Source organism: Schistocerca nitens, chromosome 2, assembly GCF_023898315.1.
Source record: "Schistocerca nitens isolate TAMUIC-IGC-003100 chromosome 2, iqSchNite1.1, whole genome shotgun sequence".
Lineage (NCBI taxonomy): Eukaryota > Metazoa > Arthropoda > Insecta > Orthoptera > Acrididae > Schistocerca > Schistocerca nitens.
In genome coordinates this window covers 1,086,603,734-1,086,631,443 of record NC_064615.1, presented here as the reverse complement: position 1 = coordinate 1,086,631,443, position 27,710 = coordinate 1,086,603,734, and the positions used below count along the sequence as shown (strand labels likewise).

The 27,710-nt window shown below is 42.4% G+C and overlaps 1 protein-coding gene across 4 annotated transcripts in view; it reads right to left on the bottom strand.

The window, feature by feature from the left end:
* Positions 1–5,969: 5,969 nt before the first annotated feature.
* LOC126237482 (hydroxymethylglutaryl-CoA lyase, mitochondrial) overlaps positions 5,970–27,710 on the bottom strand; it is a 47,475-nt gene continuing 25,734 nt past the window's right edge. For all 4 annotated transcript variants that reach the window (XM_049947628.1, XM_049947629.1, XM_049947626.1 and 1 more), the window contains one exon: positions 5,970–8,631. In XM_049947628.1, coding sequence (XP_049803585.1) covers positions 8,404–8,631 — 228 coding nt within the window. In that variant the 3' untranslated portion in view covers positions 5,970–8,403. The remainder of the gene's footprint in view (positions 8,632–27,710) is intronic.

The following is a 27,710-nucleotide window of genomic DNA, read 5'->3' as shown; positions in this document are numbered from 1 at the left end:
TTCTCTTATTATGGGAGTACACAATTTTTGAATAGTAGTTAGATATTACATATATAAAACCAATCACAGTATTCTAATGAAACAGCACTGGAAACTATTGAGTTGAATAAGAACTGCTTTATGGTTGCATGATCTTTTGCATTATTAATGAGTGTGGTTGGAATTTTACATTCTGTGGTTCTGTAAAGTTTCATCGTAGGTTTGGTAAAAAGTTATCTAGGAATTTCACATTTCATAGTTCTTTTTGCTCATTTAAAACTGTGACTGGTCTTGCAGATGGATGTAAATTTTAATTTCTTCCATTATATCGATGATTTTTCCTTTCTGTAACTTATGTAACCTACGAAGTAATCCATCTGTATTACATATTTTGTGGTTGGTGTCGTAAGTATGCAGAAAAGGTGAATTATTGTTGCTTATTGTCATGTTTTTTAAATTGTGCACAAACTTTTCTTCCTGTTTGTCCAATATAACATTATGAGCGTTAATTTTGTAGATTACCAATTGCAAAATGGTTCTGATTTCCGTGGAATCTCTCAATCGTAGATTGTTAGTGCTTATGTGGCTGGTGTATAATTTTATATTCTTGACATATCAAGTAATTTTGTCAGAAATAATACCTAGATATGGCCATGCGAGAACTTTATTTTTCTGTTGTGCAGTTATGTGTCTGGTTGAAGTTATTTCATTCATGGGAATGGCATGTGTTTGGTTTACTTCCTGAATAACGTGTCCACAAAGTTTTTAAAATAACCATTATTTACAGCCACACTTCAGCAAAGATCAAGTTCTTTCTCAGTTTTTTTCCTCTTTTTTTAGAGTTGTAAGTTGATCAGTCTACGTATTGTGGAATGAAAATATTCTGGCTTGTGTGCTCTTGGGCTGTACGACTGATTGTGGGTAATTAAGTCTGCTGTCGTCAGTTTACGAAAAATATCGAATGTGTGTTCAGATTTTTCGTTTAGAAATTTTTAAATCCAAAAAAATGCAAGCTTTTTTTTCTTCTCTTTCCATGGTGAATTCTGGATGCAAACTGTTGAATTGTGAAAGCATGGCATTTCTCTCATCTATTGCGCCATCAAATAGGATTAAAACGTCGTCACTATACTTATAGTAATAAAGGATTTGTTTGCTGTTTCAGTGAAATTGTTAGAAAATTGAAATTCACATCCATTCAAAAGAGCAGTCAGCCAGAGTTTTAAATGAGCAAAAGATCTACAAAATGGTAAATTCCTTGACAACTTCTTACCAGTTCTACAATGAAGAACTACAGAACCATAGAATGTAAAATTGTAGCTACACTTATTAATATGACTAATCAAAACATCCCACAACCATAAAGTAGTTTTTACTTGACCCTCATAGTTTTCAGCAGTTTCATTGGAGTACTGTGATTGACTTTCATATATAAGATCTTTGTAACAACTATTCAAAAATGACCTGGTCCCACAGTAAGACAGCAAAAACTTACAAGTTATTTTGAAGAAATTACAGTCTAAATGACACCAATAATGAACAATAATTAAATGCAATTGAGAACAAAAGCATGTTTAATGTCCTAATGGTAAGTGTGTTAAAACATGGACATTATATGTTAGAGCTTTGCAACAACTGCTCGAAAGCAACATACACCTAAAATAGCATAAAATCTCTCTGATTTAATTCGTGAGCATAACAGAGTCATACAAGCAAGAACATACAGGACAATTTACTACTGAAAAATCATCCATGAAGTATATTATCATGCACCTAGTATATCTACAGATATACTTGCTCATATGTCAAAATTTGGATTCCGTAGAAATGTTGGAACACGTGAGGCAATACTGACCCTACAACTTATCTTAGAAGAAAGATTAAGGAAAGGCAAACCTACGTTTCTAGCATTTGTAGACTTAGCGAAAGCTTTTGACAATGTTGATTGGAATACTCTCTTTCAAATTCTGAAGGTGGCAGGGGTAAAATACAGGGAGCGATAGGCTATTTACAATTTGTACAGAAAGCAGATCGCAGTTATAAGAGTCGAGGGGTATGAAAGGGAAGCAGCGGTTGGGATGGGAGTGAGACACAGTTGCAGCCTATCCCAAATGTTATTCAAAAAAATGGTTCAAATGGCTCTGAGCACTATGGGACTCAATATCTTAGGTCATAAGTCCCCTAGAACTTAGAACTACTTAAACCTAACTAACCTAAGGACATCACACACACCCATGCCCGAGGCAGGATTCGAACCTGCGACCGTAGCAGTCCCGCGGTTCCGGACTGCAGCGCCAGAACCGCACGGCCACCGCGGCCGGCCCCAATGTTATTCAATCTGTATATTGAGCAAGCAGTAAAGGAAACAAAAGAAAAGTTCGGAGTAGGTATTAAAATCCATGGAGAAGAAATAAAAACTTTAAGGTTCGCCGATGACATTGTAATTCTGTCAGAGACAGCAAAGGACTTGGAAGAGCAGTTGAACGGAATGGACAGTGTCTTCAAAGGAGGGTATATGACGAACATCAACAAAAGCAAAATGAGGATAATGGAATGTAGTCGAATTAAGTCGGGTGATGCTGAGGGAATTAGATTTGGAAATGAGACACTTAAAGTAGTAAAGGAGTTTTGCTATTTTGGGGGCAAAATAACTGATGATGGTCGAAATAGAGAGGATATAAAATGTAGACTGGCAATGGCAAGGACAGCGTTTCTGAAGAAGAAAAATTTGTTAACATCGAGTATAGATTTAAAGGTCAGGAAGTCGTTTCTGAAAGTATTTGTATGGAGTGTAGCCATGTATGGAAGTGAAATGTGGACGATAAATAGTTTAGACAAGAAGAGAATAGAAGCTTTCGAAATTTGGTGCTACAGAATAATGCTGAATATTAGATGGGTAGATCACATAACTAATGAGGAGGTATTGAATAGAATCGGGGAGAAGAGGAGCTTGTGGCACAACTTGACTAGAACAAGGGATTGGTTGGTAGGACATGTTCTGAGACATCGAGGGATCACCAGTTTAGTATTGGATGGCAGCGTGGAGGGTAAAAATCGAAGAGGAAGACCAAGAGATGAATACACTAAGCAGATTCAGAAGGATGTAGGCTGCAGTAGGTACTGGGAGATGAAGAAGCTTGCACAGGATAGAGTAGCATGGAGAGCTGCATCAAAGCAGTCTCAGGACTGAAGACCACAACAAATGGTTCAAATGGCTCTGAGCACTATGGGACTCAACTGCTGAGGTCATTAGTCCCCTAGAACTTAGAACTAGTTAAACCTAACTAACCTAAGGACATCACAAACATCCATGCCCGAGGCAGGATTCGAACCTGCGACCGTAGCGGTCTCGCGGTTCCAGACTGCAATGCCAGAACCGCGCGGCCACTTCGGCCGGCAAGACCACAACAACAACCTGGCAAAATCACCAGTGTCACTAATGTATCCAATGTATAATGCTTCTGTTTTAGATACCTGAGAATGGTCTAAGGCCAAAATTGTACAGGAAATAAAGAGAATGGCAGCTGAAGGCACCATAAAATCATTAAACAAATATACAATCAGTGGTGTTGATATGCAGCTGATTATATATATATCTAAAAACAAAGATGATGTGACTTACCAAACGAAAGCGCTGGCACGTCGATAGACACACAAACAAACACACAAAATTCAAGCTTTCGCAAAAAACTGTTGCTTTATCAGGAAAGAGGGAAGGAGAGGGAAAGACGAAAGGATGTGGGTTTTAAGGGAGAGGGTAAGGAGTCATTCCAATCCCGGGAGCGGAAAGACTTACCTTAGGGGGGAAAAAAGGATGGGTATGCGCGGGGGTTTTAAGGGAGAGGGTAAGGAGTCATTCCAATCCCGGGAGCGGAAAGACTTACCTTAGGGGGGAAAAAAGGATGGGTATGCGCGCGCGCACACACACACACACACACACACACACACACACACACACACACACACACACATATATATATAACAGAGGGAAACATTCCACGTGGAATATATATATATATATATATATATATATATATATATATATATATACAAGCAGACATCACTGCTTGTCTCTCCTATTAATGTGTCCTTTTCTGAGGCATATTCTATTACTCAACTTCACATCATAATTTCAGATAAATTTGACACACAGCTCATACTAACAATGTGTATCCTGTTACCTGTAATTGTGCCGTTTTCACTAATTTACTGCAGTTCAATGATATTTTATTTTTCCTTTAACTTTTATACTTCATGTAGATGTATCCATCCTCGTCTAACAGAGGTTGCTGTTGCTGTCCAGCATGATAAATAAGGGCCAGTTGCTTTTGCAATTAAGTGATTCATACTCTTTATTCTAGGACTTTCTAAAAATTCATCCAAAAACAAGATGTAAGGAAGATCTCACATGACTTGTCTTTGTGAAGAAGGAAGAAAGGAAGTATCAGAAGGGCAGTTACATTTCACAATTTAACTGCTAACACTATACAGAACAGATGTAGAGTTGCCAAGAGGCACAACAAAAAGACTGCTAAACATGTGAGCTTTTGGGCAAAAGGCTGTGGGTGTAGGAGAAGAGTGGGGCAGGGAGGGACAGGGATAACAGGGTAAGTGTGGAGGACGCTGAAGTGCTGCTTGTGCGGGGCATGCATGGACGTTGTGGTAACATGGCAGGGTTGCTGGGTGCAGTGGAGGAGAAGAGAAGAGGGGAAAAAGACTGTGGGTTCATTAATGGAATAGAAGTTCTGTAGTGGGAGCAGGAAAGGGGATACGTGGGTGCTGGACTGGGAAAAACTAAGGTTGAGGCCAAGGCGGTTATGGGAATGTTGGATATATTGCAGAGAGAGTTGCCACTTGCACATTTCAGGAAAGATGGTGTTGGTAGGAAGGATCAAGATGGCAGAAACTTAAGCAGTCACTGAACTGAAAAACATTGTGTTGGGCAGCATGCTCAGCAACTGGGTGGCCCACATGTCTCTTGGCTACAATTTGGCAGCGCCCATTCGTGAGGACAGACAGCTTGTTGGTTGTCATTCCCACGTAGAATGCAGTACAGTAGCTGCAGCTTAGTTTGTAGATCACATGGCAGCTTTCACAGGTAGCCCTGCCTTTGATTGGATGAGTGGTGCTTGTGACCAGACTGGAATAACGTGGTGGTGGAGGAGGAAGAAGAATATATGGAATAGATCGTGCACCTAGGTCTATTACTGGGATATGAGCCAAGAGGCAAGGGACTGGGAGCACGGGTGGAGTCGGGATGGACATGAATCTTGCCTAGGTTCGGTGGGTGACAGAATACCACTGTTGTAGGGGTGGGAAGGATAGTGGGCAAGACATTTCTCATTTCAGAGCATAACAAGGGTCAGTCAGAACTCTAGCAGGAAAAGTGATTCAGTTGCTACAGCACTAGGTGGTACTGAGTCATGAGGAAATGTCCCTACATGGCCCAATGGTGAAACTGTGGCAGGTCATGAGTGACTGGAGAGAGAAGGCAAGGGAGATATGTTTCTGTACAAAATTGGGAGAGTAATTACGGTCTGTGAATGGCTCAGTGAGACTCTTGGCATATTTTGAGAGGGACTGCTTGCAATTACAAATAATATTATCATTATTCCATCCTGAATTTTCCATTGTTTAATTTCTAATACAACAGACAGTACTAATACCTGCAAACACACATTCTGATGTGCAACCTAGAAGATTTAATTTGTGTAGTGCTTGTAATACGTAATATCCTCTGGTAACAGGCAGAAAAGACAAATAGTGAAATGCTTCATTTTGGACAACTGTGAGGAAGAAGGATTAACAGAAGTGTAGTGTTAGTATAGTACAAAATTTTTTTCGAAGTCTTCTACAGCCAGTTTCTCTTTTGAACTTTCTCAATTTTTTCTTGCACTTCTTGCTCTCAGATTCACATTACTAAGTTTCACTGTGTACACAGCACACAACAAAAACAAGTAAAAGGTTACAAGAGAAATTATGAAAGCCAACAATTGTTAACTCAATAGTTGAGTTTATGTACACACAAAATATTAAAAAAAGAGCACAAATCATTTTGGAATGTAAATAACATTAAGTCAATAACAATCTCATTCTAACAGCAGTACACAACAGACTAACATAAAAGAAAAACAAATGTCAATACAAAATGCAATTAATTCATCAACCAAACACTTTAAGAAACACTGTAGTAGGCTTCAATGGATCCACTGTGATATTTAGAAATATATCTTCCAGTTATTATTCTGTTTTTGAATACTAGAGTGATTTCAAATGCTTAGAAAGCCCTGACAGGCGGTTAGACAGTGACTATCAGTGCCTTTTGCAACCAAAATAGAATTAATTTCCTGCAGCTCTTTTATATAATTTATGTGCTGTGCAAACAGTATTATGCTCTTATATACCCTGTTTTGTGCAAAACTATTTGCAAGAAATTCAATCTATAATTCCCCCTCCCATCCTACTTGCACATTCCGCCACACACAAGGGTCTGAGATGCATTGGTATAAGCTGATGAAGTTGACTGCCTAGTAGCTCTGTTTCTTTCTCCTCAGCAAATAAAAGTAAATTCCGAATTTAAAAGCTGGCAGTGTGTATGTATGTTGACACCCTTCAACCTGATAAAGTTTAACTCTGGGGACTTTTTCTTTGAAGATCCTATCAAACAACTCAAATTCACATTTTCGCGGATAAATTATGTTTTTCAAAATCGGCTTTTACCCTGAAAGTAGAAACTTACACAGTAAATGGAATGCTTTCTCTGTATTACTGGAATGGACACATTTCTGAAGCCTGATTGAGGAACAGAGATGGAAATATGAAAGAAGTGTCAGCATTTAAATTCCATACAATCATTAACAAGTAAATTATTTCAGAACACAGTAATTCCTCTGATCTCAGCACATATGAATATGATTCCCTACATAAATCAGTAAAAAAATATGTAACATTAAATAATCACAGGTAACAACAGGAAATGAAGTGTTATGTCTGTGTCAGTAGTTCAATACACTATAGCAATGCTGCCTGCAAAAACCAAGTTATAAATCAGTAAATTGCATTAAATATTGAAGAATTATTAAGAATATTTTGATATTTCCTTGTGATAACTAAGGAAGCATCATCATCACAGGACAACTGCTGGTCTAAGTCATTAACACTAGTGTAAGAGTCTATTTGTTGGATCAAAATTTAGTACCTCATTGATTACAAGGCTATTAAGGGCAGCACATGCTCAGATAGGACAAACATAGGTAACTCTGCCATGTACTTTGAAAGGAATCACCCTGATATTTGCCTTAAGTGATTTACGGAAGTCAAGGAAAACTGAAATCTCGCTGATTGGATGATTTTTTGAATGCTGTATCTTAACAAAATTGTCGCCTACCTCAGTGGTAAAGTAATAGTGCAAACTTTGCATTTTCAACATTAACAAACGTTGCTAGAGATGAAAAAAAATTTAAGTAACAGACAAAAACTTCAGAACTGACCAAGAAGATAACCTAAGACATTTGGCTAATAAATCTGGCACTTTATCACTGGGCCATCAGTAATCCAGTAATTCTTATTGTAGCTTACTTTCGAAGTTAATGAACTTTTGTTTGTATCAGTTTAAAGCAAAAGAAAGTGTTGTTTGGCTTTGTTGGCTAGGAGTTCCTCAGGGGTAGTACAGATGCCTAACTGGAAAGGGAGTTCTTCCACACACAATAGCCTCTTTTCTCTCAGTGAATGAGAGTTGCGTCTTTTGTATCTGCTGAGAGTAGGTGACTGTAATGGTTGTCAACTGTCATGTTTGTGTTATGATGATGATGATTGAAGGAGACAGTAAAAATGTGGTGCAGCACATAGCATATTTCTCTCTCCACTGGTGCAGTCTGGTGATCAACAATTTTACACCTCCCTTACTGGTCAAATTTCTTCCATTACCAGGATTTGAACTAACTACCTCTGAAACAAGTAGCACCACCCCAGCATGATTTAGTAGCCTCAACTATAGATGCAGATTAATGTTGAGCAAATCATGTACCAGATAACACAGAAATGTAATGGTTGCAAAATATCAATCTTTGCTCCCATAAATATAAAATATTACTTCTCCTACAATGGGAAATCAACAAATCTAATTTGGAATTACTGTTTTTTTTTTTTTAAAAAAAACTACAATGATGAAAAATAATTGCTCTTCAAAAACTGAAAGGTTGAATGTGCAGCAGGCAAGCATCTACTATTCACACAGCCAAGTTACTAACAGCTATTGCTATTTCGTAGGTAGTTTTGCTTAACAGTGTCAAAATATGTTGCTCAATGGCTAAAGTAGTGCCTCAAAATAGAATATATTACACTCACAAGTACAGAATTTGTTTAGAGTTATTATAATGAGGTATGATCACAGATATAAATACAGCCAAGATGTTTTTTGTCAACATATCATAACTTGCTAAGAGCTTGACACACTTTAGAACCAGTTGGCCTTTTAAGACTATTTGCAATAAATTCACTAGCTTCGAGAAGCTTTTCCATGTCAATTCCTGTTTCAATGCCCATTCCATGTAGCATGTAGACAAGGTCTTCAGTAGCAACATTTCCTGATGCACCTTTGGCATATGGACAGCCACCTAGCCCAGAGGCTGATGAGTCCACAACTGTTACACCACACTGAAACACATAGGCGACAATATGATGTGAAGAGGTACTGCATGCATTGGTCACAAATAATTGTTATATGAACATGTTAAAACTGTAACTCAAGCTACAAATAATAAATAGATCACAACACCGAGAAAAGCAGAATGCTAACTGTCATAGCAGAGCTGAAAGTTGAATGTCAACAAATTAAAGATCCTGCTTCATACAAGTCACCAACCATCACATTTATTAACATACTCACTAAATAATTTTGGTATCCAATGAGAAAACAATCTAATGATTGACGAAGTTTATAGCGTACACTAAGTTAAAATATTAATGTATTTCATTAAAATGTCAAAAGTGTTAAATGATTAAGTGTACATTTAATCAAAAGCTGTCAGAACACATCACCTCTAAACATTGCACATAATTCACTAATAACAATGACTAAGGTATGAAGCCTATGCCAAATCACACCATTATTTCAATGCACATCTTTAGTAACAAACAACAAGTATATTTTGACTCAGAACTAGTATCTTTTTCAAAGGTATGCTCTGCAAAACTGCAGAAATGCCACAAATACACAGACACACAAGTGGCACACTAACTCAAGTGCGCGCACACAAACATTTTCTCTCATGGTGCTGTAGCCTAACCAGGTAACCTTGGACAGTAGTTATGTGGAAGATGTGTGGGTAAGTGAGAAAGTGGACTTGAGGAAAGACCAGTACAGGATGTGTCAGTGTTATTCATTCTGGAGTGGAACAAGTAGGTATTTGAGACCTAATTCAGGCAGGAGCAGGACTGGAGGTTATTAGGAGAAATGCTGAGAAAGAAGGACAAGGAAAGGCAGAAGATATGGATAAAGAAAACAATGCTAGAGTGAAATAAAAGAATAACTAGGAGGGTTTGAAGTTGGTGTGGGGGGAAGGAGGGTGAATTTGGTTTGGATTGGGGGAAGGGGGGCAAGTGGAGATGTGAAGTAGAAAGCCTAATGAAGACTAAAGCAAGGGGTTACTTCAGGAAGATAGGATGTTGGGGAAAGTAGCCTCCTGTATAAAGTGGGCTTTACCTTAAAAGTGGCATCTTGGGTTGTCACCCCTACTGCAAGAATCTTCAACTTTTTCAGTTCCAGACGTCCATCACCCTCATTAATATGGTCCTTCATAATTACACAATCCAAGCTCAAACCATACATGCTCCTTTTGCAAAATCCTTTTACTCTGTGGCCACAGCTTCCTGGATGCTATCGCTGCACTTAGGAACTCTTGCTCTTCAACAGTTGGAACAGCATTCCCAGCACCCTTTAAGGAAGCTGTCCCAGCTATTCCTTTCTTAGGCTCAAAAGGGATTGTATCTAGCCAATGAAGAACCTACCACTCTGATTTAACCCTTTCATCATCCACTCATAGCTCCCCAACTATGCCTTTCCAACTTACTCTGCATTCCATATCCCCAAGAACTTTGTCAACCCTCCATGAAACACACTGCTCTTTATCACTCATCCCGCATCACTGCTGTCAACCTACCTGCCAAAACTCAGACCCTTTCAGAAGTCTCAGTGCTATCTAAAGGCATCGCCTTTAGACCAAAACCCAAGTTCAACCATGCTGGACTTTAGAGAACCTACCTTGCTTCACTAATTCTCTGCTGTGAAAACATTTCTTCGTCATAAACTCCACTGACAACAGCCAACCAAAACTCCACAAAGAACTTTGTTTAAAACAGTTCCAACCTTGCTCAACTGTGATCCTCCTCCCCTTCCACCCAGTCATTCCATGGCAATGTTTCAAGTGTCCATTATTTCTAATCTGGCTTTACCTTCCTTTTCTACATACCTTCCAAGTGAGTCCAACATCACTTCTACGGACAACACAGCTATTCGAAGATGAAAACCAATCCAGACCTTCCTGTGGACAAAAGCTCCACCACTGTGGCTACAAATTGTGTTGACTGTTCTGCGGGTTTCAACCACCTTTCCAACACCTCTGCACACAAACTTTATGACTATGATTCCATCCCTAAAGTTGAATACGACAGCTCCACGGGGCCTAAGGTCCATCCCAAAACCTAACACCTGAATCCACCTCCCCACACCAGCAACCTCTCTCACCCCCACCTTATACCTGGTCCACAAACCCAACCCCACAAGGCACCCTGCTGATCATCCCACTGTTGTTGGTTATGCTCCCACAAAACCAATCTCTGACTTGGTTAACCAACTTCACCAAACTATTGTCTGTAACTTCCCATCTTACATCCAAGACATTGCTCATTTCCTTCACTCACTTTCCACAACTCCTGTATCATTACAACCAGACTCCACTCTGGTCACTGTGGATGCTACATCCTTGTATACCAATATCCCCCCTGTCCATCCCATGGCTTTGAGGCCATGGAATGCTACCTTTCCCAGTGACCTGATAACCCACCAACTCTTTCCTAATCCTTCTGGCCAATCATATACTAACGCACAATTATTTCACTTTTGAGAGCCAAATTTATAAACAAATCTGTGGTGGTACTGCCAGAGATACTCACATGGTACCACCCTATGCCAAATTATTTATGGGCTAACATGAGGAATCCTTCCTATCTAGTCAATACCTGAAACTCTTAGTGTGGTTCTGATTCACCAATGACATTTTCATGATCTGGACTCACTGCAGGACAGCCTTCACTCTTTCCTCCCTAAGCTCAATACCTACTCCAAATTCACTTCACCTCATCCTTCTCAACACAACATGGCACCTTCATATATGTCGATTCCACCCCTCAGATGGCTCTGTAAATACATTTTTCATATGAAGTGCACCATCCAACAACCATCACTTTGACAGCTGTCACCCATTCCATATCAAAAAGTCTCTTCCTTACAGCCTCGCCACCTGGGAATGCCATGTCTGCGTCTGCATCTACATTTACATCTACCTACATCAGCATTATTACTCTGCTGTTCACAATAAAGTGCCTGGCAGAGGGTTCAATGAACCACCTTCAAGCCGTCTCTCTACCATTCCACTCTTTAAGGGGCATGCGGGAAAAACGAGCACTTAAATTTTTCTGTGCGAGCCCTGATTTCTCTTCTTTTATTGTGATGGTCATTTCTCCCTATGTAGGTAGGTGTTAATAGAATGTTTTAACAATCGGAGGAGAAAACTGGTGATTGAAATTTCATGAGAAGATCCCATTGCAATGAAATACGCCTTTGTTTTAATGATTGCCACTCCAATTCACGTATCATGTCTGTGACACTATATCCCCTATTTCGCGATAATACGAAATGAGCTGCCCTTCTTCGTACTTTTTCGATGTCATCTGTCTATCTCACCTGATGCGGATCCGACACTGCACAGCAACACTCCAGAATAGGACTGACAAGTGTGGTGTAAGCAGTCTCTTTAGTAGACCTGTTGCACCTTCTAAGTGTTCTGCCAATGAATCACAGTCTTTGGTTTGCTCTAGCCATGAATTATCTATGTAATTGTTCCAATTTAAGTTATTTGTAACTGTAATCCCTATGTATTTAGTTCAATTTACAGCCTTCAGATTTGTGTGACTTATCGCATAATCAAAATTTAGCGGATTACTTTTAGTACTCATGTGAGTAACATCACACTTTTCTTTACTCGGGGTCAGTTGCCACTTTTTGCACCATACAGATATCTAAATCATTTTGCAATTTGTTTTGATCATCTGATGACTTTACAAGACGGTAAATGACAGCAACATCTGCAAACAATCTCAAGATGGCTACTCAGATTGTATCCTGTGTCAATAATATAGCTCAGAAACAATAGAGGGCCTATAACACTTCCTTGGGGAACGCCGGATATTACTTCTGCTATACTCGATGACTTTCTGTCTATTACTACAAAATTTGACCTTTCTGACAAGAAATCACGAATCCAGTCACACAACTGAGGCGGTATTCCATAGGCACACAGCTTTGTTAGAAGACACTTGCGAGGAATGTGTCGAAAGCCTTCTGGAAATCTAAAAATATGGAATCAATTTGACAATCCCTGTCGATAGCACTCATTACTTCATGAGTATCAAGAGCTAGTTGTGTTTCACAAGAATGATATTTTCTGAATCCGTGCTGACTATGTGTCAATAAATCATTTTCTTCGAGGTACTTCATAATGTTCGAATGAGTATATGCTCCAAAACTCTACTGCAAATCGACGTTAGTGATAAGGGCCTGTAATTCAGCGGATTACTCCTACTTCCCTTTTTGGGTATTGGTGTGACATGAGCAATTTTCCAGTCTTTAGGTATGGGTCTTTCTGTGAGTGAGTAATTGTATATAACTGCTAAATATGGAGCTATTGTATCGGAATACACTGAGAGGAACCTAACTGGTATACAATCTGGACCAGAGGCCTTGGCTTTATTAAGTGATTTAAGTTGCTTTGCTACACCGAGGATATCTACTACTAAGTTTCCCATCTTGGCAGTTGTTCTTGATAGGAATTTGGGAATATTTACTTAATCTTCTTTGGTGAAGGAGTTCTGCAAAACCGTGTTTAATAGCTCTGCTTTAATGGCACTGTCCACTGTCATCAGTGACTTCACCGTTGTTATCCTGCAGTAAAGGTATTGATTGCGTCTTGCCACTGTGTGCTTTATGTATAACCAGAATCTCTCTGGTTTTTCTGCCAGATCTCAAAGCAGAATTTTGTTGTGGTAATCATTAAAAGCATCTTACATTGATGTATGTGCTATATTTTGAACTTATGCAAAACTTTACCAGTCTTTGGGATTTTGCGTTATTTTAAATTTGGCATTCTTTTTTCACTGCTACTGCAACAGCGATCTGACCTCTTTTGTGTACCATGGGGGATCAGTACCATCACTTATTAATTTATGTGGTATATATCTCTCTTAATTGCTGTCGATACTATCTCTTTGAAACCATTCCTCAACTTTTCTACGCTTACATGGTTAGATCAGGAGTGAAGACTGTTCTTTCCCAACCAGCTACTACAACAATTTACAACTACAATACCAATCATTTCTGCAACTACCTTACTGTGTTTTACCTGCCCCTTTTAGACGGACACCCTTTCTGTGGTTCCCTGAGACCCTCTAATCTAAAAAACTGCACAGTCCCTTCCACTACCCGTGTAGCCGCTTCCTGTGTGTAGTGGCTGCAGACTTAAGTGGAACACAGGAACCCACCATCTGATCGCGTAAGTCAAGGAATCTGCAGCCTACACTGTCACAGAACCGCCTGAGCCTCTAATTCAGACCCTCCACTTGGCTCTGCACGAAAAGACCACAGTCGGTTGTATCAACGATGCTGCAGATGGTGAGCTCTGCCTTAATCTTGGAAGCAAGACTGGCCAGTCTTTACCATTTGTGCTATCAGATCGAAACCAGAGAGAATCTCCTCCGATCCAAAGCAACACACGTCATTGGTACCGACATGAGTTACCACCTGCAGATGGCTGTACCCTGTACTTTTCATGGCGTCCGGAAGCACCCTTTCCACAACTGGAATGACTGCCCCCTCCATGCACACGGAGTGCAGAGTGACTTGCTTCCCCTCCTTGGCAGCCATGTTCCGAAGGGGCCCCATTACGCACCTAACATTGGAGATCCCAACTACCAGGAAACCCGCCCTCAGTGAATGCCCAGACCTTGCAGGCTGAGAAGCTTCCTCTGTAACAGAGTGGATGAATGCATCCGACTTAAAGAGGCATCATCAGCCAGAGATAACGCCCAAAATCTGTTCGTCAAACGAACCAGGGAGGCCCTACGATCGGCCCCTCGGAAAGTTTTTCACTGCCTGCCAGACTATGGAATGATCTCCCACTCAACCACAGGTGAGGGGACAACCTTGGTGCAGGCAGTACTTGAGGCAGCCACAGCAGTGGACCAATCGGGGGACACGTGGGACATGCTCGACATTCCTTGCATCTCCACGTCCGACCCACCACAGTGATGACCCTTGGCAGCAGCCTCAAGCTGTGCGACAGAAGCCAACACAGCCTGCAGCTGTGAGTGGAGGGCTGCCAACTCAGCTCACATCTGTACACAGCAATCACAGTTCCTATCCATTACTGCAGTCGCTCCTGTTTGAAGCTCATAAAAATATGTAACAAACAGTGTACTCGGCTTATTAGCAGCAGGAATACGATGTGCTCTGTCTCTGACGGTTTATCCGACACTGAGCTATTCTAACCAAAACAAACAAAAGCCTGTACGATATGAGGTTCGATATAAACGTTGATAACAATGGTGGTACTGTATGCTGCACTCTTATTAAAATACGAGGGGCGTTTGAAAAGTCCGTGCAAACTCCAAGAGATGGCACCACCAGCAAGTATTGAGGTCATGTTTAGTTAGTAGCATCTTTGGAAAGAACGCAAACCACATTTCAGCCATATTGGTCTATTTCCATATGTTTGGCATTCGTGTGAATCAAGGAAGTACAGTGATTGTAAAAAAATGGATGAAAGAGAATTTCGTGTGGTGATTAAACATTACTTTATGAAATGCAAAATGCCTACTAAAGAGAAGTTTGATAAACATTATGGTGACTCTGCAGCTTCAATTAGAACCATTTATAAGTGGCTTCAAAATTTTCGGAGTGGTCATATGGGCACAAGTGATTCTGAACGTTCTGGATGCCCTGTGGAGGTTACGACTCCAGAAATCATTGATAAAATCCATGATATGGTGATGGATGACAGAAGAGTTAAGGTGCATGAGATTGCTAGTGCTGTGGGCATCTCAAATGAACAGGTACATAATATTTTGCGTAAACATTTGGACATGAGAAAGCTATCCACAAAATGGGTTCCGCGATTGCTCATGCTTGGCCAAAAACGGAATCGTGTGAAGTGTTGCAAGGATGGTTTGCAGCTGTTCAGGAAGAATCCGCAGGACTTTAAGTATCGTTACGTCACTGTGGATGAAACCTGGATACATGAATGTACTCCTGAGACCAAACAACAATCTAAACAATGGGTTACCAAGGGAGAATCTGCACCAACAAAAAAGGCGAAGACCATTCCTTCAGCCAGAAAGGTTATGGCGACTGTCTTTTGGTATTCGCAAGGGATAATCCTCATCGACTATCTGGAAAAGGGTAAAACTATTACAGCTGCGTATTATTCATCGTTATTGAACCATTTGAAAACAGAGCAGCAAAAAAAAAAAAAAAAAAAAAAAAAAAAAAAAAAAAAAAAAAAAAAAAAAAAATTGGATCACAAAAAAGTCCTTTTCCATCACGACAATGCACCAGCACACACCTCAGCAGTTGTTGTCGCAAAATTAATGGAAATAGGATTCCAACTCTTTTCACATCTCCCCTATTCTCCAGACTTGGCTCCCTTGGACTACTGTTTGTTCCCCAATTTGAAGAAATGGCTGGCGAGACAAAGATTTTATCCAAACGAGGATGTTATTGCAGCAACTAATAGCTATTTTGCAGACTTGGTCAATTCCTATTATTCGGAAGGGATCAAGAAATTAGAACAGCGTTGGATGAAGTGTATAAGTCTAAAAGGAGACTACGTCGAAAAATAGAAAAGTTAACCCCAAACATGTAGGTAGTTTTTATTTTTGCACAGACTCTTCAAACGCCCCCCCGAAAAGGTTGTGTCTAGTAAGCACTCTATGTAAGAAGTTACAAAAATAATCTAGTAACTACACGGGTATCTGTAAATAAGGCACTCCTGTTGGAAGCTCGTAAAAGTATACAACAAACAAATGGTGTACTAGCCTTATTAGCAGCAGGAACACGAGGTGCTCTGTCTCTGACACTATCCGATACTCAGTGAAAAGCAGGAGTTGTCGAAATATACCTTTAGCTTTATCGGAGTCTTTACTGACAGAACAATATCTTTTCCAGCTCATCCTTAAACATGTCCTATGCCATCTCCTCCTTTGACACCAGTATACCTGTTAGCCAGCCACTTAGTAGCTCTCCTCTGATCACCCACTGTCACTCTTGGGTTTGAAAAGCCCACCGTATCCTTCACCAGGGGTTTGAGTACCTCTCACAGTGCCCTGAGGTGAGTGATTGTCTTAGTGCCCTGAGATGAGCGATATCCTACCCACATCACCCAAAGTAGTGCCCTGCCACCCAGCCAGGGTGGGAACCTGCACTTGATGGGTCATTCTCTTATGGTTGACCCACATGCAAAACCTGTCCCACACACAGATCTACCACCTCAGTCTAGTCACAGACATTGCCTGCCCTATAAATGGCAGGACCATGTTTGAACACTGTCATGTTATTTATCAGCTTTACTGCAATTCTTGTGCAGCATTCTGTGGGCATGACAGGTAACTACACTCCTGGAAATGGAAAAAAGAACACATTGACACCGGTGTGTCAGACCCACCATACTTGCTCCGGACACTGCGAGAGGGCTGTACAAGCAATGATCACACGCACGGCACAGCGACCACACCAGGAACCGCGGTGTTGGCCGTCGAATGGCGCTAGCTGCGCAGCATTTGTGCACCGCCGCCGTCAGTGTCAGCCAGTTTGCCGTGGCATACGGAGCTCCATCGCAGTCTTTAACACTGGTAGCATGCCGCAACAGCGTGGACGTGAACCGTATGTGCAGTTGACGGACTTTGAGCAAGGGCGTATAGTGGGCATGCGGGAGGCCGGGTGGACGTACCACCGAATTGCTCAACACGTGGGGCGTGAGGTCTCCACAGTACATCGATGTTGTCGCCAGTGGTCAGCGGAAGGTGCACGTGCCCGTCGACCTGGGACCGGACCGCAGCGACGCACGGATGCACGCCAAGACCGTAGGATCCTACGCAGTGCCGTAGAGGACCGCACCGCCACTTCACAGCAAATTAGGGACACTGTTGCTCCTGGGGTATCGGCGAGGACCATTCGCAACCGTCTCCATGAAGCTGGGCTACGGTCCCGCACACCGTTAGGCCGTCTTCCGCTCACGCCCCAACATCGTGCAGCCCGCCTCCAGTGGTGTCGCGACAGGCGTGAATGGAGGGACGAATGGAGACGTGTCGTCTTCAGCGATGAGAGTCACTTCTGCCTTGGTGCCAATGATGGTCGTATGCGTGTTTGGCGCCGTGCAGGTGAGCGCCACAATCAGGACTGCATACGACCGAGGCACACAGGGCCAACACCCGGCATCATCGTGTGGGGAGCGATCTCCTACACTGGCCGTACACCACTGGTGATCGTCGAGGGGACACTGAATAGTGCACGGTACATCCAAACCGTCATCGAACCCATCGTTCTACCATTCCTAGACCGGCAAGGGAACTTGCTGTTCCAACAGGACAATGCACGTCCGCATGTATCCCGTGCCACCCAACGTGCTCTAGAAGGTGTAAGTCAACTACCCTGGCCAGCAAGATCTCCGGATCTGTCCCCCATTGAGCATGTTTGGGACTGGATGAAGCGTCGTCTCACGCGGTCTGCACGTCCAGCACGAACGCTGGTCCAACTGAGGCGCCAGGTGGAAATGGCATGGCAAGCCGTTCCACAGGACTACATCCAGCATCTCTACGATCGTCTCCATGGGAGACTAGCAGCCTGCATTGCTGCGAAAGGTGGATATACACTGTACTAGTGCCGACATTGTGCATGCTCTGTTGCCTGTGTCTATGTGCCTGTGGTTCTGTCAGTGTGATCATGTGATGCATCTGACCCCAGGAATGTGTCAATAAAGTTTCCCCTTCCTGGGACAATGAATTCACGGTGTTCTTATTTCAATTTCCAGGAGTGTAATTCTGTATGCACATGAACAGCCATCACCAAACTAGCCAACTGCAAAGTCCACCATCCAATTGCCGAACGTGCTGCTCACCGCAACACCCATGACTTTGAAGCTCTTCGATATGCATGCCATTTGGACACACCCTTCCATCACAGATTTCTCTAAATTATGATAGTGAGAATTCTCTCTTCAGGATATCTCAAGTTCTTATAATCTTCTTTGCCAAAAACTCAGCTAACCTGCTTTCCCTCACCTCACCTTACCTTTACCCTTTCCTCTTCTGTCATTCTGCACCCTTTGAGTGATCTACCTTTTCCACTCATGGTTAGTAAAACCCCACTATCCCCTCACTGCTTGTATATCTTTCTCCACCCCCTACCCACACCCATCAATGAGGCAACTGCTCTCAATAAGCAATAATTAGTTTCACCACAGAAGCATTCATTTGGGGGTTTGTTTAGTTGTGTATGTCAATGTGTGTACTTTCAGCTAGAAGGAAAGTAAGATAGCTCTAAAAATAGTGAACAGTTTTCTATTCTATATGTCAATGCATTACATGATTCTGCTAAAGGGGAGGGTTTGTCTTTCCCTTATTTTACATATTGCCTAGAATACAATGCAATTTTCTTCTCCTTCCTCCTTGTTTTCCTAAAGTAGTATGAATACCCAGCAATTCCTGCCACCACCCTAATACAGTTTTCAACAAAATTTTCCCTGAATTTGCATCTTCCAACAAAAATTTAATGGCATCACATATAATCAAATGTGCCTGATTATGAAGGCCTTCCTGGCACCTATGGTGCTATATAGTAAAGAGAAAGTAATGAGAATGCTCTAAGTGTGCAGGTGACATCTGACTGAGACAGGCACCCCTACAGAATAATGAGACAGAATCGCCCAGTACTCATGATGAGAATGCATTTCTGTGCGCATGCCACACTTAACATCACATCTAAATCCTAAAAATCATACTCCTTTCAGAAATTCACCTCCAGGGTATGAAGCATGTTCGGAAACATCAAGCATGCTTTAACATGTAGAGCCACATTGTGTAGGGTTGGCTGCTATTTGCATCTCAGCATTGTTCATGATTTAAGTAACGGAAGATTTTCACTTTCAAAAATGAAGATCACTGTTCAACTTTTCATCACATTTAAGATCATGACTGATAAAGCAGACACTCTTTATTGGACGACAACCAGAAAGCAAGTTGGCCGTGGCTTTTTCTAAAGAACCATTCCAGCATTTGCCTCAAATGATTTAGGAAAACCATAGAAAACTCATGTCTGTATTCCTGAACACCAATTTAAACCTCATTCTCAGATCTCAACACTATGCTACCTCACTTATTTGGTCATCAGCAATCTAGTAACATTAAAATGACAAATCTTCACCAATAATCTCAACTGACACAAATTATGATGAGCAGTGTATGTCTCTTTACCAGGCAATACCTTATTTACAATGTCCACTGAAAATACCTAAGAAAAAAAACGGAGAAGCAGCCAGAAGACATCGTCAAATGTCAATATGCATGAACTAATTACTAGTTTTCTACGAGGTGGTACTAGACAAAATATGAATTACTATTGCTGACTGTTCTGGCATAACCACAAGCACTGGAACGAAGAGGAAGAACGGAAGACCAGAAAAGGCAGTGAGGTGACGTCAGCCAATAGCCCCTGACAAGGACTGTGCAACGACATGAGTGCCCTCTGCAAGAAGTGAATATAAGCACCACTCCTGCCAGGCTAGGCTGCTCAGACTGGCTCAGTATTCGACCAGTTTTAGACTGGCACTCGCAGAACAGTTATTAGTGATCCACAAATGGTGTGACAAACTTGCATGAACGATGTATATAGCAAAGGACTCTGACTTATTTGCATCTTGCCCATCGCTTGCGACATGTTATTATAAATACAAAGTTAAATACTGTCAGTCTGCTTCACTGAAATAAAACTATTAATGTTATTTGCCTGAACTGTTGTATAGCATTCCGAGAATTCAGCATCGTTTAGGCACCCTATATGTGATCAATGGGCAAGACCCCACATTTGGCGCCTAGTATCCTCTGAACCCTGTGCCCAACGACCACGAACTTTTCGTATATATTGTGCTCGCGCCTTAATTCTCTCGTCTTCACTTTGCAGGGGCACTCATTTGCTTTAACAATTTGTTGTTTTTTTGCTAATTCGTGTTTTCAGGTGGGTGTTGCAGAAAATTTCTTTGTTTTGTCATTATTTAGCTTGTTTGCCTTATCTATTTGTTGCATTTGTGTCTTCCAACATGCTCTCCCCAGCTGCCCCGCCCCCTGCTCAAACATCGCAGCCCCAAGAATTAGATGCCACACGGCTAATGCAAATAGTTCAGTTCCAGAGGCAGCAGATTTCTGCACTACTCAACACAGTGCAGCAGCTACTGGCCAACACTGCATGTCCAACGGAAAAAGCACCACCTACTACACCTACTGCTATACCACCTTTTTGACAATTTCGTGAACAAGAAGAGAAATGGCTCAAGTGCTCGTCACAGTTTGAGGTGCATATACTAGCTCACAATGTCCCAGGTACTCCAAAACTTCCCTATCTATTCTCTACGGTGGGAAGTGCGGTGTTCAGATTAATCACAAAACTTTTTCCTAACGCCACTTCGAGTGAACTTGATTTCGAGAATGTGGCAGCATTGCTAACTATTATGAGCAACAAGCGAATGTGGTAGCAGTTAAGTATCAATTCTTTAAATGCAAAAATGGTCAGAACGAATTTATGGCGAGTGGGTAATCAATTTGCAGGGTATGACACAGAAATGCAATTCAAATGTGCTTGTGGTGCTTTATATTCATATGTTATGTTGCATGATGTGATTGTGTACATGTAACTGAGGTCAATCCCAGGAACAGATTTTGAAACAGTCCAATCCATCATTTCAGCAGGTAGTGCAAATACTAGGTCAGCAAAATTCCGGTGCTTTGTCGGCTCATACACTTGAGCAGCCAGCTATTTGCCGGGTTGAGTCCCTTGCTTGCGATCGCCCCATTCTGCACCGGTGGCTTATGCTAGCCAAGCCGAGTAAACACCACCTCTCTACGCCGCGTAAGCAGTTCGCTAAACAGGTGGCTACACAACGGAAGAAAATTAAGTCTTGTCCTAGGTGTTATTCATGATACAAGTGCCAAGACTGTCCCTCCCGACAAGCTCAGTGTTACACTTGTGGTAGGAAAGGACATGTGCAGTCTGTACGTTTGCAATGGAACAAACATAAGAATTCGGCTCACTCACAAAAATCTAGTTGCAGGGCCCATGTAATAAATGCAGTATATTCAACATCTGCAATGGGCATTAGCGAAACCAGCAAATGTGCGGTTTCTTCAGTGAGAGGCCGGTCAAACAAACTTTTCGTTCATTTACTTCTTTCTGGGAAATGTGTGAAATTTCAGCTGGACATAGGTGCCTCTGTCACACTGCTAATTCGTCACACACATGAAATGCTAAGCTCCTAACACCTACCTAAAACTATCACGCAACTGACGGCTTGTAATAGACAAGACATTCCCGTTATCGGAATGCATACATTGCCTGCTGTGTACTTTGCCTGTCATGTATCACCCGCATAGGCAAACAGTGACTTTTACAGTGCTATAATCATGTGAGTGTGACAACATATTTGGTCTTGATTCTTTCAATTTGATTGGCTTTACCACTCAGGACAATTTGTTGTCTGTGTCTGCATTCCAAGAAAAAGACAGTGTAGCTAGCTCACTAAAAGAATTCCTGGAACTCTTTTCTGAACGTTTAGGCAAAACTAACAATTTTGTTACACATATTCCTCTGAAAGACAATGCTCAGCCAAAATTTTGCCAGGCCAGAACTATTCCCATTGCATTAGGGGATGAAGTTGCTGCTGAACTTAAAGAATTCAGAGTTATTGCGCCCATCTCAGCTAGTCAATGGGTACGTCCACTGGTTTTGCTCCACAACCCTTCAGGTCACATTTGCCTCTGTGTTGACTAAAGCTACAGTCAACCCCGAAACAGTCATTGGTTCTTATCTATTGCCACACCCATAGGATCTCTTACACAAATTAGGTGATGGACGCTACTTTTCAAAAATTGATTTGCATGTCGCATATCCCCAAATAACACTCAATGAAGAATCTCAAGAAGTGAGCATAGTGAACACTCACTTGGGCTTATTTAAATATTTGCGTTTGCCTTTCGGCAGTACTTCGGCACCCACCATTTTCCAATGTTGTTTGGAACAGCTGACTGTGCGAGTGCCAAACTGTTCAAACTATTCGGACGATACTGTCGTAGCAGGTCATACACCTGAAGAACATATTGCAAATTCATGTGCTTTGTTTCAGGTGTTATCTGATGCAGGACTAAAGTGTAGATTGGACAAGTGTGATTCTTTTAAACCTTAGTTGCAGTGTCTTGGTCATGTCGTAAACAGTCAAGGTGTACATCCTCTTCAGTTGCATTTGTTACCCATACGAGATTTGCCAGTTCCTCGCAATGTCACAGAATTGCAGTCAGTCTTAGGGAAAATGAACTATTATATTCAGTTCATACCAAGTGCTGCACAAATTGCAGCTCTTTTGCATCACTTGCATCACAAGACTCTCCCCTCTGTTTGGATGGATGAGTGCCAAGTAGCTTTTCAAAAATTGAAAGCTGCATTGCTCAGTGATCGATGTTCAGTTCACTACCCTCCTGAAATATCAATTGTACTGCCAGTTGACACTTCCTCTTACAGAATTGGTGCAGTGCTATCTCACAGAATTGGTGATAAAGACAGACCAATTGCGTTTGCGTCAAAAGTGTTGTCCAAAGCTCAGTGTAACTATTCACCAATTGAGAAAGAGGCTTTGGCTATTGTGTATGGTGTCACCAAATTCCACCACTATTTGTATGGCAGGGAATTCTATTTAGTGATCGATCACAAGCCTTTGCAGTCCTTGTTTCATCTGATGCAACAGGTTCCTGTATGAACTGCCCAAAAATTGCAAAGATGGGCTTTGTTGTTATCTCAATACCAGTATGAGATTGTGTACTGTCCAATAGCTCAACATGGTAATGCGGACGCACTTTCACATCTTCTGAATGGCCCTGACAGACTTTGACACTTCTGCTGCATCTTGTTGTCACAGGATTCTGAATTGCTCCAGTCTTTTCTGCTGAACTATAAGAAAATTGCACAGGCCATGGAAGCTGATTCAGATTTGAGCATTTTACTGACATGCATTCACACATCTTGGCTTCACTCATTGAACAGCATAAAAGAACTCTGTAGTGCACTGGTACTTTGCATGCCGGCATAGCCTTGCTGTACAGCAATGTGTAACTCTTTTTCAAATTGGCAGTTGACAGTCACGTGTTGATTCCTAAATCTTTAAAAAGAAGTGTTGCAGTTACTTCACCAGGGACATTGGGGGATTGTTCATATGAAACAATTGGCGCGTGACACTGTACGTGGCAGGGTATGGACGCCCAAATAGAACAGATGACGTCACAGTGTCACACGTGCGGAAAATCAGTCTGCTCCACCACAAAAATTCTCTGCTTGGCCTAAGTCGCAATTGCCATGGCAACATATGCACAGACTTTGCGGGACCTTTTTGGAACACTTGTTGGTTGACTCATATAGCAAATTTCCTTTTGTTATGCTCATGAACTCGACATCATCACATAGCACAATTCAGGTGTTGTCCTCTATTTTTTGCCTAGAAGGTTTACCTGAATTTACGGTGTCAGGCAATGGCCCTCAGTTCACGTCAAATGAATTTGAAACATTCTGTGAACCCAATGGCATACAGCATCTAACTAGTGCACCGTTCCATCTGCAGCCAAACGGCAAACCAGAACGTTTCGTCAGAACTTTCAAGCAGCAGATGGCTAAACATCGCTCCGCGCACACCAGGGATCAAGCACTGTAACTGTTTCTCACCTAATATCATTTGCACCCACGAGATGGACCATCGTCAGTGGAACTGCTTTACGGCCACCGCCATCAGACACTGTTCCACCCTCCTCAGCATCCAGCGCTGAAGGAAGGTTGCAAGTATTGCTCCATGCCACATGATATTGTCTTTCACAGATTTTTTAGCAGCAGCAGACAGTGGGCACAAGGCAAGATCGTCTGTCAACTTGGTGCTTGCATGTATCTTATTTCAGGTCTCGATGGTTTGCAGTGCCTCCATCAAAATCAACTTCACCTCTGTCATATACATGATGATCTTTCAGTCTCTCTTCCCTCAGACTCATGTGTCCAGAGGACAGTGCGGTGACACCAGCCACCAGAGGGTGTCACCACAGCACCACGGGACGACCCCGTGGTGATAGAGCCTTTGTTTCCTCCGACTCCTCTCGTCCTACCGATGCAGCTGGACCTACCCACACCGCAGCCATCATCTGGTTCATGGCAACAAGAGGTTGACACGTACCCTTCTCGTCGTTTTCCTGGAGACATTTCTGCCATAGTTCAGGCCGGATGGTGGGGTTTGGCCAGAAGCTTGACATCACCTGCAACCACAGCTTCCGGCCTGTCGTTGCGCCCACACTGTTGCATCCCCCACTGTGGTCGCACTCCCTACACTGTGATCCGTCACTTTGGGGGGAGGAATGTTCTGGCGTAAGCACAAGCGCCAGGAGGAAGAACACAAGACCAGAGGAGGTGGTGAGGCGACATCAGCCACGAGCCCACTGACAAGGACTGCACGACAGCAAGAGCACCCTCTGCAAGAAGTCAATATAAGCACCGCTCCTGCCAGCCTCGGCCGCTCAGATCGGCTCAGTATACGGACATTAGCAGACAGGATTCGCAGAGTATTAGCATCGCCTAGCCGAGAGTGCTATGATATCAGATAGTAGGGATCCATACCCATTGCTAGTCCAAACACTGTGTATAGCATGAACTCTGATTTACGTTGCATGTTGCCCATCGCTTGAGGCACCTTTGCACATTAAAGTATTGTCAATCTGATTTATAGAAATAAATATACTAATGTTATTTGCTTGGATTGTTGTATAGCATTCTGAGAAAGCAGCATCCCTTAGGCACCCTGTGAGACAATTGGGCAAGACCCAATAGACTAAGATCTGGGTGTCCATAGATCAAACCACTGATGTTGGTGGGTCTTAAGTTTCAAATGATGATGGTGTTCTAAAAGTTGATAGGGCTGGAGACATGTCAGAGCCTTTTAACACTAACACAAAAAGGTGTTAAAAATGATTACATGTTAAGCCCAATCAATGAGAGGAAAGAGAGCTAAGAACCAGGACTTCCTCTAGGAAAAAGACCCACAAGATATGCATTAGAGACAACTAGGTTCCGAACTAAAGATTATATGCCATTCACCATACTGTAAAATGTAAAGTAAAATGTGGGCAACAGCCTGCGCATCATTCACTGAAATGGCAGATAACTCAGACAGAAAGAGACACTGAATGTCCTTTTTTTGACCACTTATGTTCTAGTCAGGAAATGGCAGAGGTTGATGACAATGAGCACAGAGTGTTGGGGGATCACCACTTAACAAATGGCAATGGCTGAAACATCAGTGCCCAATATGCAACCAAGCTAAACTGATTTCCTTGAGGCAAGAGGGCCGAGAGGAGGTCGGCCAAGCTGCTGGGAGAGGTTTAATTCCCTGGAGCTTTTTCCCATGAAGGGAAGACCGATGGTAATGCCAAAGTGACACCACCTGCTGAGAGATGGCAACATGGAGATGATCAGCAGGAATAGAACAACTAGTGGGTTGATGTACGAGGACTGCAGCTATGACAGCAGCATCAGCAGCCTTGTTTCCCATCAGGCGAATGTGATCAGGAAACCACATAAACATCACAGTGGCACCCTCAAGAGGGTGTATGTGGAAGCTTTCTTCGACCCATTGCACTAAGGTATGAACTGTGTGCAGCACACCCAGGCTCTGAAGGGCACAGATTCCAAGCAGATGACAACTGAAAAGCCTATGTTGCCAGATGTACTGCATGGGCTGATACAGGGCAAAGACTTCTGCTGTAAGCACTGAGCAGCATTCCGAAAGCCAGTACGAAAAATGAAATTACAATGAAATCCAGACCTTTAGATGCTTACAGGCAGGGACAGTTGAAAATGTGTGCTTCGACCGGGACTCGGACACAGGATATCCCCGCTTACATGGCAGATGCTCTATCAGTCTGGGCCACTGAGGATACAGAGGGTAGTGCGTCTGCAGGGACTTATCTCTGGCCTGCTCCCCGTGAGACCCACATTCCCAACTTACTGTCCACACACTACATTTGTAGTGCCCCTGCCTACTATACTTATTACTCGTGGCAGGCAATCTACTGATTCCCGTACGAGAAAGCCTTAACTATATGAAGATAGTATCTGTTTCCGTCCAAAAGAATAGATACTTTATACAGATATGAAAAAGTGTTGGTACCAATGACGAAGGCACACCCGACACCACGGTCAGTCCGAGAGCCATCAGTAAATATTACAATACTATCGCCAAGTTCTGTGGAAAGGTCAAGAAACTTACAGTGACAGATCGAATCTGGATTAGTTTCATTAGGAAGCGAATGACGCCCAAGGTGAACACATGCCGTCGAGCGAAGCAAAGGTGGCGAAGGGTTCATACCCATTGGGAAAGTGGCAAGTAGTGTGAAGTTAAGCTGCCGGAGTAATATTCGAAAGCAACAGGAGGTAACAGAAAAGAGAGATGTGACCCATACTGGCAGTCAAAAAGAGCCATCAAAGCAGGAGCATAGGATGGGTGGCCGAGCATGACAGACAAAGGGCATCCATATCTGCTGAGGAGAATATCATGCCAGTATGACAGAGACAGTTCAGCAGTTTCTGCACAGAGACTGAGGTAGCATAGAAAGACGCCAGTGGCCAAATGGATTACACGATGGTGGATTGTATTTAGACAGCATAAGATGGATGGATGTGCAGATGCATAAATGAAACTCTTCGTCTAGTTTCAGATGGACAAAGGCTCTGTAAAAACTGAGGAAGGTGGTCCGATCCGCTCCCCAGGAAATACCGTTTGGAACACACAGGACATTGATGGACCAGGTGCAGCGGCCAGCCAGTTAAGACATGTGGGGAGGACCAAGGAAGTTTTCTATCAAGTATGAGCCCAGGGATTTCGTAGTTTCAGCAAGAGCAACGGGCCCAAGATGTGGAGACCGTGTAAGACACCCATTGTGCTGCAAAAAATTCGAACAAATGGTTCTGTCAGTGGAAAATCGAAAGCCACTGCCAATGCTCCCTGAGTAGACGATCAAGACACTGCTGAACACACCGCTCAAGGAGACATGTCCATGGAGAACTGCAACAGATCACAAAATCGTGAACGAAAAGGGAGCCAGAGATGCCCAGCGGGAGACAG